The sequence below is a fragment of the Loxodonta africana genome, chromosome 2 (genome assembly GCF_030014295.1).
Source record: "Loxodonta africana isolate mLoxAfr1 chromosome 2, mLoxAfr1.hap2, whole genome shotgun sequence".
In the NCBI taxonomy this organism is placed as follows: domain Eukaryota; kingdom Metazoa; phylum Chordata; class Mammalia; order Proboscidea; family Elephantidae; genus Loxodonta; species Loxodonta africana.
The window spans coordinates 116072744-116087113 of NC_087343.1; the positions used below are offsets into that span (position 1 = coordinate 116072744).

The 14370-nt window shown below is 37.4% G+C and overlaps 1 protein-coding gene across 2 annotated transcripts in view; it reads right to left on the reverse strand.

The window, feature by feature from the left end:
- Positions 1-14370, reverse strand: part of EFNA5 (ephrin A5) — a 315588-nt gene that overhangs the window by 46672 nt on the left and 254546 nt on the right. For both annotated transcript variants that reach the window (XM_064274702.1, XM_003405004.4), the window contains exon 2: positions 12418-12710. In XM_064274702.1, the coding sequence (XP_064130772.1) occupies positions 12418-12710 (293 nt within the window). The remainder of the gene's footprint in view (positions 1-12417; positions 12711-14370) is intronic.

The following is a 14370-nucleotide window of genomic DNA, read 5'->3' on the forward strand; positions in this document are numbered from 1 at the left end:
CAATATATCCATCAATGCCTGCTCTGTGCTATTGATTTTGTTAATGAAATTTAAGCCTCTGAAAAATGATTCAGGGTGCCAATGAGACACGTACTTTCAATAATCCTGCTAATCACTGAATGTCTTAATCAAATTTGAAATAGTGAATGACACATTTTATTATGACATTATATCTTGACCCCACAAAACATTCAGTAGTGCTCTAAAAAAAAAAAAAAAAAATTTACTTTTAAAAACTCATATGCCTCCTGTGTGACTCTCAGGAATAAACTGATATGAAACTTCCCAATATTGTTCACATTACCCATTTTTAGTACAGGGTCTGCCTTCAGTTCCAGGGTATAGGACTTCTTTAGTGATTTGCCAGCAGTGCTTGAAAGCGTTTCCTTTCAACTTCTTTTTAAATACTTAAAATTTTAAATACTTGGAGTCAAACTGCACAGGTCTGAATCCTAGCTCTATTACTCACTATAGGATCTTAGACAAGTTACTTAACCTCTCTGAGCTTCAATTTCCACACCTCTACAATGGGGATAACAAGAGTAATTACCTCATAGAGTAATATTCAACAAATTAAAGCACACAGGTGCTTGGTAAGGAGCCCTGTGGCACAGTGGTTAAAGTGCTCGGCTGCTAACCAAAAGGTCGGCGGTTGGAACCCACCACCTGCTTCAAGGGAGAAAGATATGGCAATCTGCTTCCATAGAGATTTCAGCCTCAGAAACCCTATGGGACAGTTCTACTCCGTCCTATAAGGTCACTGTGAGTCAGAATCAACTTGACAGCAATGGATCTATGGTGATTGGTACAGTGCCTGGCACATACTAAGCTTTCAATAAATGCTAAATCACTGTAATTACGATTATCAGAACGAGTGGTAGGGGAACATTTATCAGCCAAAACATGAATAACCCTTTAGCAACAGGCTACTTTTACTACAAAAATTACTCTGAACTAAACTTCATTTACATCCTTGAAACATTCATTACATGGTCTCAAAACAAAACTAAACTTCCCAGGTGTGTATAGCAACATCTTTCAGCAATTTGGAACCCTGGTGGTGCAGTGGCTAAGAGCTCAGGCTCTTAACCAAAAGGTCGGCAGTTCAAATCCACCAGCTGCTCCTTGGAAACCCTTAAGGCAGTTCTACTCTGTCCTATAGGGTTGCTATGAGTCAGAATCGGTGGCAACAGGTTTGGGTTGTTTTTTTTTAAAGCAATTTATTAAAAGGAAAAAAAATTGTCTATTCATATCATTTTACTGTTCATATTTACTATTCATATTATTTTACTCTCCGTGTTTATATTTGTTCCTTAAAAATTAGGCCTAAAAAAGAGCAAGAATTCTGAATTCAAAGTTAAAGACCCACTGAAATCGTTAAAGCAAATTCTATCCCAGTTCAGATTTTAATCAGTCTATGACAATTTACTTTAAGAAAAAATTATCTTTTTAACATTTCTTTAAAAAAAAGAAATCAAGCAAAGCAAATTTACATTAAAAGCCAGATATTGAAGCTATTAAAACTAGGCAACTTTAAGTTAAAAACAATATACATCATTTTTTAATGATTTAGAGATGTGTTTTAAGAATTTGGATGGAAAAGAGAGTGCTAATTATAAACTAAAATTTATCTAACATTAATATGGATAAAACTAGTTGGAAATACTGTACAGCTCTGAAAATAGTAAAATGAAAAGGTATTACTGGTCCAATTTTTAACAATAATCGACTGGCTGGCTATTCTCTAATTCATGATATTTTACTGGATAGGCTTTTGGGGCTCAGGATGAATTAATATTTTGTAACGCTTTAAATTTTAAAATCAAATCTGGATATAGCATATGTATTAAAATTCTGCTCATAACATGGATTTTATAAAATCTACCTAAAAATATCCGATGGAAAAGAAGCCTGTTGCCAAAGTCCACATCTTTCCCCTATTAAACAGAGGTAAGCCATATCCCCAGAAACTATATTTTGAGCCCGCAGGATACTCATGAACTAAAATAATGAATGATAATGCCTTGTTCTCTGCATTAATATTAAAGAAAAGAGAAAATAGAAAACTTTATAGCCACTATCAGCTCTCTGGACCATAAATCTCAAGTTTTGAGAATTGCTTCCCAAAAGGATAGGGAGTGGGGATGAGTTGTGAGAGAGCTTTGGAGCCTAGACATATTTTTTAGCAAGCCAGCAAAGCACTGACACAAATTTCTACATATCTCTGGCTGTGAAAAGTCTCATTTGTAGTGATTTATATTTCCTCATAAAGAACTCTGTAGATAATATAAGCCTGCTGTGAGGCTGTATGACAACTTTCAAACCAAGAGTTACACGACCATTCTGTTAAAATAGAGCAAGAATAGATGAGCAGGAAAAGCTGTAGAAATAGTATTTCTTCTGATGAAAGGTCAAAACACTGTTCTTGCAGCATGTGCAATGTTCAGAGAGCCACCGTTAGCTGTGTGTGTGTGTCTCATGGATAATATCTTGGTTGCCTGGACTCAAAAGTATTATTATTTTTTCTGAAGATTGACTATGTGTTTGATGTGTGCATGCTTGTGTAATTTACAACAAGTGACACTTAGACATCATCAAACCGAAGTTCAGTTGCCTTAATAAGTTACTAAGGGAAACAGAGAATAGCATGCTGACAACCCAAAGTCAATGAAGTATAAACACTGTTATTCCAAGTGTCACTGGCGTGTTACTTCCATTTCTCCTGGCATCTGCTGTATGTTACACTGCACATATACGCGACGCAGCAGCTCATTAAACTGTTTTCAGTTAACTCTGAAACCAAATTAGTACATTACATGTTTAGAAGGCTGAGAATTACTGCTTCCCTGTGAAATTACACAATTAATCAGGTGCATCATTTCTCTAGGAGATGCGGCCACTTTTGACATTTAGGGATGAAAAGAACAATGCTCTAATTTGTTCCCATTTCAGCATTTAGTTTCAGTGGGGTAAAAGGAAGCAAAAGGTGACATAATTCATTTGTCCCCCTTAGGATGCCAAATATTGCCAAAACTTTAAGAAATAATAAAGTGCTGTTAAATACCCTGTGTTGTTATCCATTGCCTTGTCCACCTTTGATTTTACTCAGGCGACCTCAGGCATGCCAGGGGGGAGAGAGTCCAGCAGTACCTGCACCCATGCTGAGCATCCTTGTTCAGAAGGTAACAGGCCAACTGGCAATAAAACAACTCTTTTCATAAAGGAAAATTTCAATTAAGACAGAAAAATATCCTGAAGTCCCTAAATATTCCTCTTTCATATTCTTTATTTAACCTTCATTTGTGAGCCCTTGAAATCCATTCATGCTGTCCTAAAAGATGGCGAGGGACAACTTGAAACAGACACAACTCTCTACATTCATTCTTTAAATAAAAAGGTGCATTCTTGCAGGCTCACTAAAAACCTCCGCAAGTATACTAAAGGAATGGAAGCACAACTTTCTGACAGAAACCTGATATGATTCCAGGCATACCTCCAGGATCCAAGTGGAGAAGAAATTGTTCTATTCTATTTTTAAGATAAAACACAAATTATTTACAAAAAAAACCCAAAGTGTAAATAGTTTTTAGTGACTAGTATATAGTTTTGCAAGCAAAAGCTGGACAATGAATAAGGAAGACCAAAGAATTGATGCCTCTAATTTATGCTGTTGGTGAAAAATACTGAATATACCATGGACTGCCAAAAGAATGAACAAATCTGTCTTAGAAGACATACAACGAGAATGCTCCTTAGAAGCAAGGACAGCAAGACTATGTCTCATCTACTTTGGACATGTTATCAGGAGGGATCAGTCCCTGGAGAGGGACATCATGCTAGGTAAAGTAGAAGGTCAGCAAAAAAGAGGAAGACCTTCAATGAGATGGACTGACACAGTGGCTGCAACAATGGGCTCAAGCATAACAACAATTGTGAGGATGGCACAAGACCAGGCAGTGTTTTGTTTTATTGTACATATGGTCGCTATGAGTTGGAACTGAATCAACGGCACCTAAGAACAATAATATATACTCTGCAATATATGCTCTGCATCTATTACTGAGCAATTACTATTTAATATTTGTGCTATGGCCATATTCATTTTTTCCCCTTTAGAAAATACTAAAAGTGTCAATTTCTTAACACTGCCCTTCCTCTTCCTTCTCTATTAATATAAACACGCTTTGCTGAAGGACTACATACATAAAAAAATACAGGAGGTGAACTAGCATTTGACCACAATCTTTCTGGAAATTCCAGTTGTAAATCCCTTGAATCTCAGCTGAAGTTTGCCAGAGTGAATAATGCTAAAATAAGACTCTAGTAACCGAAAAAAAAAAAAAAAAAATCAATAAAAAAAGCAAAATGCACATACACACATTGAAGCGTTCATTTTAAGAAAGTACATTGTACTTATGGGTCACCTCCCCTGCAAGAGTAAAAGACTGTAAGTGGTGAAAAAGATTATCTCCTGCTTTGATAATTGTGCCATTTTGACACTCTTCTATTTCAATATGAACAACTCGGTAAAAAGGTACATTGGTGTGAAATGTCAGGGACAAAATCATTCTTAATGTAGATTACTCAGGTAAGCCACTGAAAAACTGACTCCTTAGGCATATTCAGTCCTAGCATAATGCTTCTCCAAAATATAGGGGCTGGTCTTTTTTATTAAGCTAAATATCAATCAGGGCTATTCAAGTTGCCTTAACTTTTCAAATAATGAATATGCTTTGGATGTAAATTATTGAAGATATCTTTTTAGCAGTCAACTGGTCCTTTAGAAAAATATTTCTTTAACTGGGTCTTAGAAATAGGAACAATTGTGATAAAGAACTATTATTATAACTACTTTTCAATATGAAGAGAGTGAGGCTTGATGAGGCTGAGTTGCCACATCAGTTACTATGAGTACAGAAGCAGGGCTAGGGCCACGGCTGCACTTAGCATAGTAGTCTGTGCTTTTATTACCATGTTCCACTCTCTCCATTCACGCCATCCACCCTCAGCTAATGATCAAAAAAGCATTACTAAGAAACTAGGGAACTGCTGCCGAGGGCACAGTACAACCTGGGATCTCTAATTTTTCTGCTTTTCTCAAACATTGCACAAGAGAAGGAAACACTACCCAGTTCTGGGCCGCCACCACGATCAGGTGCACATTGGACTGTTGTGATTCATAGGGTTCTCACTGCCTGATTTTTAGAAGCAGGTCTCCAGGCCTGTCTTCCTCATCTACCTTAGTCTGGAAGCACCACTGATACCTGTTCAGCATCATAGCAACATGCAATCCTCCACGGACAGATGAGTGGTGGCTGCCTGTGAGGTGTGTTGGCCAGGAGTTGAACCTGGGTCTCTCACATAAAAGGCGAGAATTCTAAAACTGAACCACCATTGTTCCCTTCTCAAATATTACAAGAGATTTTTTTTTTAATTAGTTATTTTTCTGTTCTGTTTAATTTATTATTTTGGCATTTACTCATTTAACAAATATTTATCAGATACTTCCTATGTGCCAGGCACTTTTCTAGATGTGGTTTTGTACTTTTTTTAAATTGAAAACATACCATTTTTTATTATGGTTAAGCAGGTTCTCCATATTATGGAGAGCTTGCCTGATTTTATAAACACCTCTATGAGAAAATATACTATAAGTTCCAAACGACTCACTCGCAAATTAACTTCTGCAACACATCCAGTTGGCAAGTAAAGGGCTTTCCTTACGTTAGCATTCTCTCGATGTAGTGAATATTATTATACCTTCTACTGGCTAGTCAATATCATACTATACAATCAAATGGTTCCTGAAGCTGATTTAGATTACTTTAACATCTCTTAGAAACTTACGTTACTTATTCTTACCTAGTTTTAAAAACTGTACCCTGTCTCTCAGTGTACAACAAAACTGTAAACATTTAATTAAAAACATGTACAGCAGAATTAACAGTTAACCACCTGCATTTAAGTAGCTATATACTATGAGTTTAAGAATGATGCCCTCTGTAACACAGACTGCTCCCATAGTTTGTTGTTCTTTTTTTTTTTTTTTTTTTTCCAATTTTGAAAGATATGCATACTAAAAAGACTGGGGCAGAAGTCTTCTTTAGCTCCCTGCAAATTCTTTTTAATAATGAGATCTTTAGGATCCCAATTTCAAAGAAATGGACATTTTTCAGCTGTGTACTTCTATCACCATGTACTTCTACCATCAATATGAAGGAATAATGCCACAACCTGTATTCGAGTTTACTTGGCAATAAATTTAGAGGGTCAGCAAAAAAGAGGAAGACTCTGAAAGAGATTAATTGACACAGTGGCTGCAACAATGAGCTCAAGCATGACAATGACTGTGAGGATGGCGGAGGACAGGGCAGCGTTTTGTTCTGTCGTACATACGGTGGCTGTGAATCAGAACCAACTCCACGGTCCCTAACAACAAGCTTAGTAACACTGTTGTTGTTGTTAGTTGCTGTCGAGTTGATTCCAACTCACGGTGACCTCATGTGTACAAGTAGAACTGCTCCAAAGGATTTTCGAGGCTGTCACCTTTTGGATGTGGATCACCAGACCTATCTTCTGAGGTGCCTCTAAGTGGGTTTGATCTGCCAAACTCTCAACTAGTAGCTGAATGCTTAACCATTTGTACCACTCTGGGACTCCTTGTCCCTATAAATCTCCCAGAAATGCCAGTTTTCCATCCGGGTGCTGTGACTACAAACTATCTTTACACTGAGTATCTTCTTTTGGAGAAAATCAGCTCTGACTTAGATGCAATAAATGCTGGAAGAATTCTCTGATTTTTTAGTATTATTTTCAAAAAATGACATTTGTCTTCTTTGTTGCAGGTTTCTCATTAGAATGAACTTATTTCTGATCAGGTGTATAAGTATGATTCAGCTTGGTTGCTGAGTATTCAGTGTATTTAAGAAGAATTTCTTAGCAAATACAACTTTTCTGGCCTCTGAAGTTACCTAGATTGAAAGGGCCGACCATCTGAGAAGGTACAGTTAAAATATCTTCTGGAGATGGAAAAGTATCCTTTGGAACTAAAACTGTATAAACAAAAAACTAAACCGTTGCTGTTCAGTCAATCCTAACTCATAGTGACCCTATAGAACAGAGTAAAACTACCCAGTAGGGTTTCCAAGGAGTGGCTGGTGGATTCTGACTGCCGACCTTTTGGGTTAGCAGCTGGGCTCTTAACCATTATGCCACCAGGGCTCCAAAAATGTGCAGTTTAAAATGCATCTTTCTACTATCTGATTTGGAGCTTCTAGGAAGAGTTCATAGCATAGTATCCTCTACACAGTAGATGTCAGAGTGAGTGCTAATTGTTTTTAATCTTTTCTTTAATATAAAAATAAAGTGTGTTTCTCCTTTCTAAGCACACGAGGTGCAGGACTTTTATCTCTTTACCTCCTTTAATTGCTTCCTCATTTAACTTACTCCCAAACTGGTCATTTCTTATCTAAACTTACTCCCAAATTAGTCATTTCTTATCTATGCAAAAATTTTTTCAAATTATGTTTCTGTACTTCCATTTTAACACCTGTGAAATAGGAAATTAGAATAGTACCTGCCTCATAATGGTGTTCTGAGAACTGGAGGGTGCTTAGAACAGTGCCTGACATAGAGTAAGTGCTACGTAAGCACTAGTTACTCTTATTTATTTAACATCTACTATGTGCCAAGCAATGTAATATAGAGCATAGAGTAGAAACATCAGCAGTGAACAAATAAATCATAGATAGGTAATATCACAAGTGCCTGAGGAAAATTAAAGCAAAGTAAGGGTGTAGAGAATGATACACAAAGTATTATTTTATGTAGGAGACCAGACTGGCCTCTTTAATAAAATTTTTTCAGCAGAGACCTAAAGAAAGTGAGAACAAGGAGCATGGATACCTGGGGCATTGAGAACCCTAGGCAGAAGGAAGATAAAGTCCAAAGGCTTGGATATAGCCGTGTGCTGGACACGTGTAAGGAATAGAAAGGAGACAGTGTAGCTGAAGCAGGAAGAAAAAAGCAGAAAGTGGTAGGATAGGAAGTCAGAGAGGCTGCGAGTGAGGGGAGAGGGGTTCATGCCAGGCAAGACCTTGTTGGCCATGTTGTAGACTTTGGCTTTTAGACTTGGTGAGAGAGAAGTCACTGGACGGTTCTGTCAGAGCAGTGACATGATCTGACTTAAATCTCAGAAGAATAACTCTGGTACCAAAACCAAACCCATTGTCTTTGAGTCGATTCCAGGTCATAGCAACCCTACAGGTATATGTGCAAGCAATGGACAGAGTAGAGCTGCCCCACAGGGTTTCCAAGGAGCAGCTGGTGGATTTGAACTGCTGACCTTTTGGTTAGCAGCTATACCTCTTAACCACTGATAAGAGTCAAGACTATAGGTGACGGTAACTTGGATAAGGTGGCAGAGGTAGAACTTGGTTGATAATTCTAACATGCCTCTCTGCTTCACATTTCCTCCAAAGATTTCCCTTTAACTGTCATTTACTCATCACCTACTAAGTGTTCAACATCTATTAAGTAAGGCATTGGATCGGGCCATTTACAGGTGTTACCTCTCATCCCAATGGCTCATACTCTCAGATAAAATATGATAAGACTAGGATGTTAAAGCTCCAAGAAATCTTTGAAATCATCTACTGCAACCACATTATTTTATAGATGTGGAATTAGAAATGGAGAGAGGTTAAATGATTTACCCAAGATCATACACCTAGTTAGGTCAAGAGAAGGATTTAGGACTCAATTTTCCTTACTTTAGAAAAGAATACATGTGAGATCAGTGTTTCTACTGAGTTTTGAAGATAACGAATAGTGTTCTTATTTCAATTATTTTCCTTCATTTCTTCTGATTTAAAAATGCCAACAGCAAAGCTTCTTTCAAACACATTCTCATTAGGTTAATATATATAGGAATCATTTCTAAAATTAGTATTTTTTTGCTTTTTAAAATAACTCTTTCCATTAAACCCAGTGCCGTCGAGTCGATTCCGACTCATAGCTGGAAGTCTACATAAGTGACTAGGACCTTAATTCTATTGTCTGGAAGCTCTGCACATCTATCCTAGAAGAGAAATATCTCCAACTTTCCGTAATTACTTTAGTACACCAATCTCTTACCAAAATGACTCCTGTAGATTAACAACAGTATTTGTCACATTCAGGAATGGCCTTCATCTGCCTTAGCAATGATCAGAGATTATAACAACTTAGTATACTGCCTGTTTTCAAGGACAGGGAAATGTTTCAATGATAGGGTCTTTCCTGGGACAAATAAAGAAGGATGGAGAATTGTGAAGGATTTGGAAACGCCATATATTTCTAACTACTATGTTTTCTTAATTTTATAGAACCAAAAAAATTAAGAATAAAATAAATCTTGTTGAGGATAAAGCAGAATCTGATAAAAATTCTCTGATTTGGGCCCTTTCTGAGTCTCAGTGATGAGGTGAAATGTACCGTTATGAAATACTCATCCCTCCTTCCCCCAAATCAGTGTTTGTATCTGAATGCTGGCAGTCCACAGTTACCACTAAGCTTAAATCTTCCTCTAGCACCCTAATGCAGGACTGCCGAAAAGGCTGTAACTTTTTTTCCTTCACATAAGTAAGAAAAGATTTCAAGGCCATGAGGAGCGGAAATGCACCCTGGCCAAATAAAACCCACGGCCGTCAAGTCAATTTCGACTCATAGCGACCCAATAGGACAGAGTAGAACTGCCCCATAGGGTTTCCAAGGAGCACCTGGTGGATTTGACCACCCTTTTGGTGAGCAGTCATAGATTTCCCCTGACCTAATAGCACTTTATCAATTAACTGGTGGGCAGTCAAGCTCACTCCTGAGATCGGCACTAAGAACTTCTTGGTAACATAGTAAGTGTGAAAAAAGCCATTTCCCAATCATCTTGTTCATTCCATGCATATTAGAAGAGAAGAAAATTCAACTGAGGGCCAATGCTCCCCTAAGAATCCTTTGCTTTAATTATGGCCACAGTATATTAACCGTCTCTAAGACATCACATCAGCTCTGCCGCGCCTGCTCTCAGAAGTAAAAGAAAGAAGAAACCCTTTCACTACTAAAAAAAAAAGGCGGGGCCGGTGGGGGGAGGCAGTTTTTGGAGTCCTAAAACATGGCTGAAAATTCAATTTAACCAAATACCAGGCCAATGTGCCTCTTGCAAATGGACATTTCTTTGCTGGTAATTTTGTGCTATTTTACCTTTCATTTAAAAAAGTAATTCAAGCTAAACTCAGCTGAACAGCAAAAAGCTCTTGATATTTTCAAGCATTTGGAACAATTACTTTGACAGGAGCCCTTGACAGTTAAATGACTCTGATAAATGAATGTTATAGAAGACACATAATGATTTTTAGTGAAATATTGAATTTAACCACAAATGAGGAAAAACCAGTCATAAGCACTATGGGTATACCTGAATAAGAATATCTTGCTTATGAACCTCAATGGATTCTATAATTTCTAATAATCATGCAAAATCAACTACTTAACTGGTGGGTATGTTTCCCATCTTGGTGCTCTCAATTCATTTTTGCTTTTGTTGTTTTCTAATCTGAGATGCCAATAAGAAAACTTTTAAACTGGCAATAATTTCCTCTAACACTGGTATAGTATTTTACAGTTAGGCAATTAATGAGATGCCATCCCACAATTGAAGCACTCCCCTTTCCTTTTTGTCATTTGCTGAATGGGATTCTTTCACAATGTAAGAAAGTCACCAAAAGTCAAGAGCATGCTGCCTGAGAACGTGTGAGTTCACTGTGGGCCAGTGTTTCCTGCATCTGTGGGACTCAATATTCCTTTCTTATTTTACGGATAGAATGTGAGATAACATCAAGGCTTTTACATGTTTTCTCATGACTAATGACCAAAATATGCACTGAAATAATAAAACTGCTACTGTTCAATTTCCTTTTTAAAATTCAATCCCAATATAAGTACGAGTGTTCTTGTGATGATAAAATCCAGCTTCTTATAAAATTCTGTTTTCTGGAGAAGAGGAACTAGAAATCCTATAGACTTAAAATATGTGGGTAAGGAGTGTAAGGGGACACTGGATTGGAGAAGTGTTCTTTATCTTGCTTGTCTGGTAAAGCTGGAGTGAAACATTGAGGCTAAATGTACTGGGTGGTATTTCCTGGATCTATACACACTTTGTAGGCAGGTGAGGCACCTAGGCAGGTGAGGCACAATGTCCCTCAGGTTCCCACTGCTCCCTGAATTTATCTTCATTCAGCAATTGCCTATTTACACTGTAATTGTCTATTTATGTGACTGCACCCCACTAGACTGTCACTCCTTGTGAACAGGGAGTGCCACTCCATCTTGCATCACCCGCGTTTATGCACCACAATAAGCTGCTCCATAAATGTACATTTGAACAAATAAACGTTTTACTCCTTCATTTGGCCATGAAAACATGTGGGAAAGGCCAAATACTTTAAATATCTGATACCTGTTAATAAAGCAAAGTCCAGATAAACATCAAGTTGTCTCAATTAGATATTACTTACAACCTTACTACTCAAAGTATGGTCCAGAAACCTGTAATATCATATCACCTGGGAGCTTTATAAATGCAGAATTCATACCCTCTGGAGTCAAAATTGGCAGTTTAATAAGATTCCCAGATGACTCTCATGCAAAGTGAAGTCTGAGAGACACTTGCCTATAATACGTGACTATGATGAGCCTAAAGAAGTAAATGAATGCATGATGGAGCAGAAACAAGGCCACTGCAATGTGATTAACACAGAGGTCTGCCGAGAAAGTTTTAGAGCTCTCTAGGCAGTCACTTAACACTCACACGTGGGAAACTCACTCACAACAGTTGCCTTGGAACTCTTTCTAGATAGCTCTTCATACTCTTGTCCATTTAAAGACACAGCTGCTCTTAATAATTGTCTTTTCTCCTTGGTGCAAAGAGAGTACTTATTGTCACCATGCTGACATTTGCAGGAGTTTTGGCTTTCTCCACTGAAAATGAGGATGATTGAAAGGACATTGCTGACACCTGAATAAAAAATCCAATGATGCCAAGCTATGTAAATTTAATTATTTCCTTTAATTTTTTTTCAGGAATCTTTTTTTCTGTTCCTGGGCTTTGGAGAAGTCCTAGCAATTTTCATTTAAAAGAAAGACAAGTCAGCAGTGGTTCACTGAACAGGCTGACACGCAGTTTCATAAGGGGAGAGGTACTGTGTCTTTAATCTAATTTGTACTCTCAATTCCCAGCTAATGTATCTAGGGATCCTGATGTATGCATTTACAAGGAGACATCTATAATGCAGAGTCTAGCTCTCTGCAATTCTCTGAAACGTGGGCAAAAAACTAGCCTGGGTTCTCGCAGCTGCCCTACAACATGATAAATCTCGGTATACTCACAGATGTAGAAATATTCCCGGCCCGGCCTGAATTCAAATCCTAGAGAAAAGGGAGTGAAGAGCTGGAATTTTTCAGAGAACTTCAGCGGTCCGTTTGGAGAGTGAGGCCGGTTACATTCCCATCTCTTAAACCCTTTGGAAGTGTGATCGCAGGCACTGTAGCCATCATAGTTCACCATGTAGAGGACATAGCGCTCAGTCTTATCTTCTGGAACGGAGTCCTCATAGTGAGGGCAGAAAACATCCAGGTAGTCATTGATACAGACGTCAATGTGGTAATCGCCCCTCTGGAATCTATTGGAAAAAGAAAAAGATGAGATTACTCATATAGGAAAGGCCTTCTGCTTGGAATCAGTGGCCATACACTTTAATAATGCTGGGGCCAAAAGATTTATTGTAAGAAATTTTTATTGCATGTCATTATGATTTGGGGCACAATTTGAAATGTTGCAGCTTCAAATAAGCGATGACAAGCCATTTTAGAGAGGAATTCTATTATATTTGTTTCAAAAGGCCCTACAAATGGAGTGCTTCAATTTCATTTTAAGTGTTACGTTAGTCATTCTTTCAAAATAAAACCCTACAAAGGTAATGTTTTGCTGTGATCTCCTTTTTCTTTATTCTTATAATCACATATATTGAAGCAAAGTTTTCATATTCTTGTTAAAAGAGTATTTTGCATAATAAATGTTTTTGAATAAATAAATGAATAAATTAAAGATGGAACAATGAACAGAACTCTGTTTTTTGAAACTGAGGCCATTCTCAACTCAGCTTCCTATGCAAATGTGGAAAATTTGAATCATAAAATTGGGAGAATTAAATCATAAAATTAGAAAGCTGGAAAGAAAATTCCTAGAACAACACTTCCATTTTAAAGGGAAATAAAAACTAAGGCATAAAAACAAAGCAACGAGTAACTGAGTTAGACCTGGAATAAAGGCTTTGAATCCCAGTCCAGTACTTTTCTTAGCAGATCTGCTTATTTCACAAACTCATCTTAATCTCTCTCTCTTTTGATGCCCTGTCTCTCTCCATATTAAGAAAATGGAAACCATCTAAATCAAGTGGCTTTCTTCCCATTTCTTTCAATTTTATAGGCTGTGTTTTAGGGCTGAACTGAGAAGGAGAAGGAGTGAAAGTAATAAACCAGATGAAAATAGCAAAAAATCATGGCCATTTCATCTGAAGTAGTTAAAACACACACACCACTGCATATACCACATTGTCTGCTTCAATTCTTGTTTTGCAAAAGTTTTGCTTTATCTTTTTTTAACTAATATGACTTTCCCCATCAGCTGAACAGTATTTTCAAGATATACACACATATGTAAGGATGATCTATGAAACAGGAATTGTTATGAATACAACTTTCTCTGAAATCAGGGGGAAAATTCTACAAAATCCCTATGTTTTCCACTAGTAGGGAAATTCTTCTCTGAGTCCTTAGAAGGTTCATCATAAAGCCATGTTACTGCTGAAATACGATGCCCATAAACTCATATAATCTTTGAGTCGGAGACTCTCTGCATGAACACTTCCAGTGATGGTGAGATAGGCTATTCCATTTTTGGATATCTGTAAATGTTAAAAAGTTTTTCCTTATATTGAGCATAAATCTGCTTCTGTGTAACTTCTATCCAGTGATCCTACTTCTGCTGCCTGAAATTAAAAAGAACAAATCGAATTCCTCCTTCACACAGTAGTCTATAAAAACATTTGGAGATGTCAGCTATGTATCCTCCTTTCTCCAGATTTGAAAATCCTGATTCCTTTGACTATTTCTGGTATAGTTCTCAGGCTCCTCATCATTCTAGTTTCTTGATCCTCCTCATGTCCTTCATTTTGCCAGTGTTCTTCTTAAAATGCAGAACTCCAAACATAACAAAAGATTCCTGAATGGTTGTGTGACCGATGTATATACCCCAATGGAAGTACTACTACCTTCGCTGTG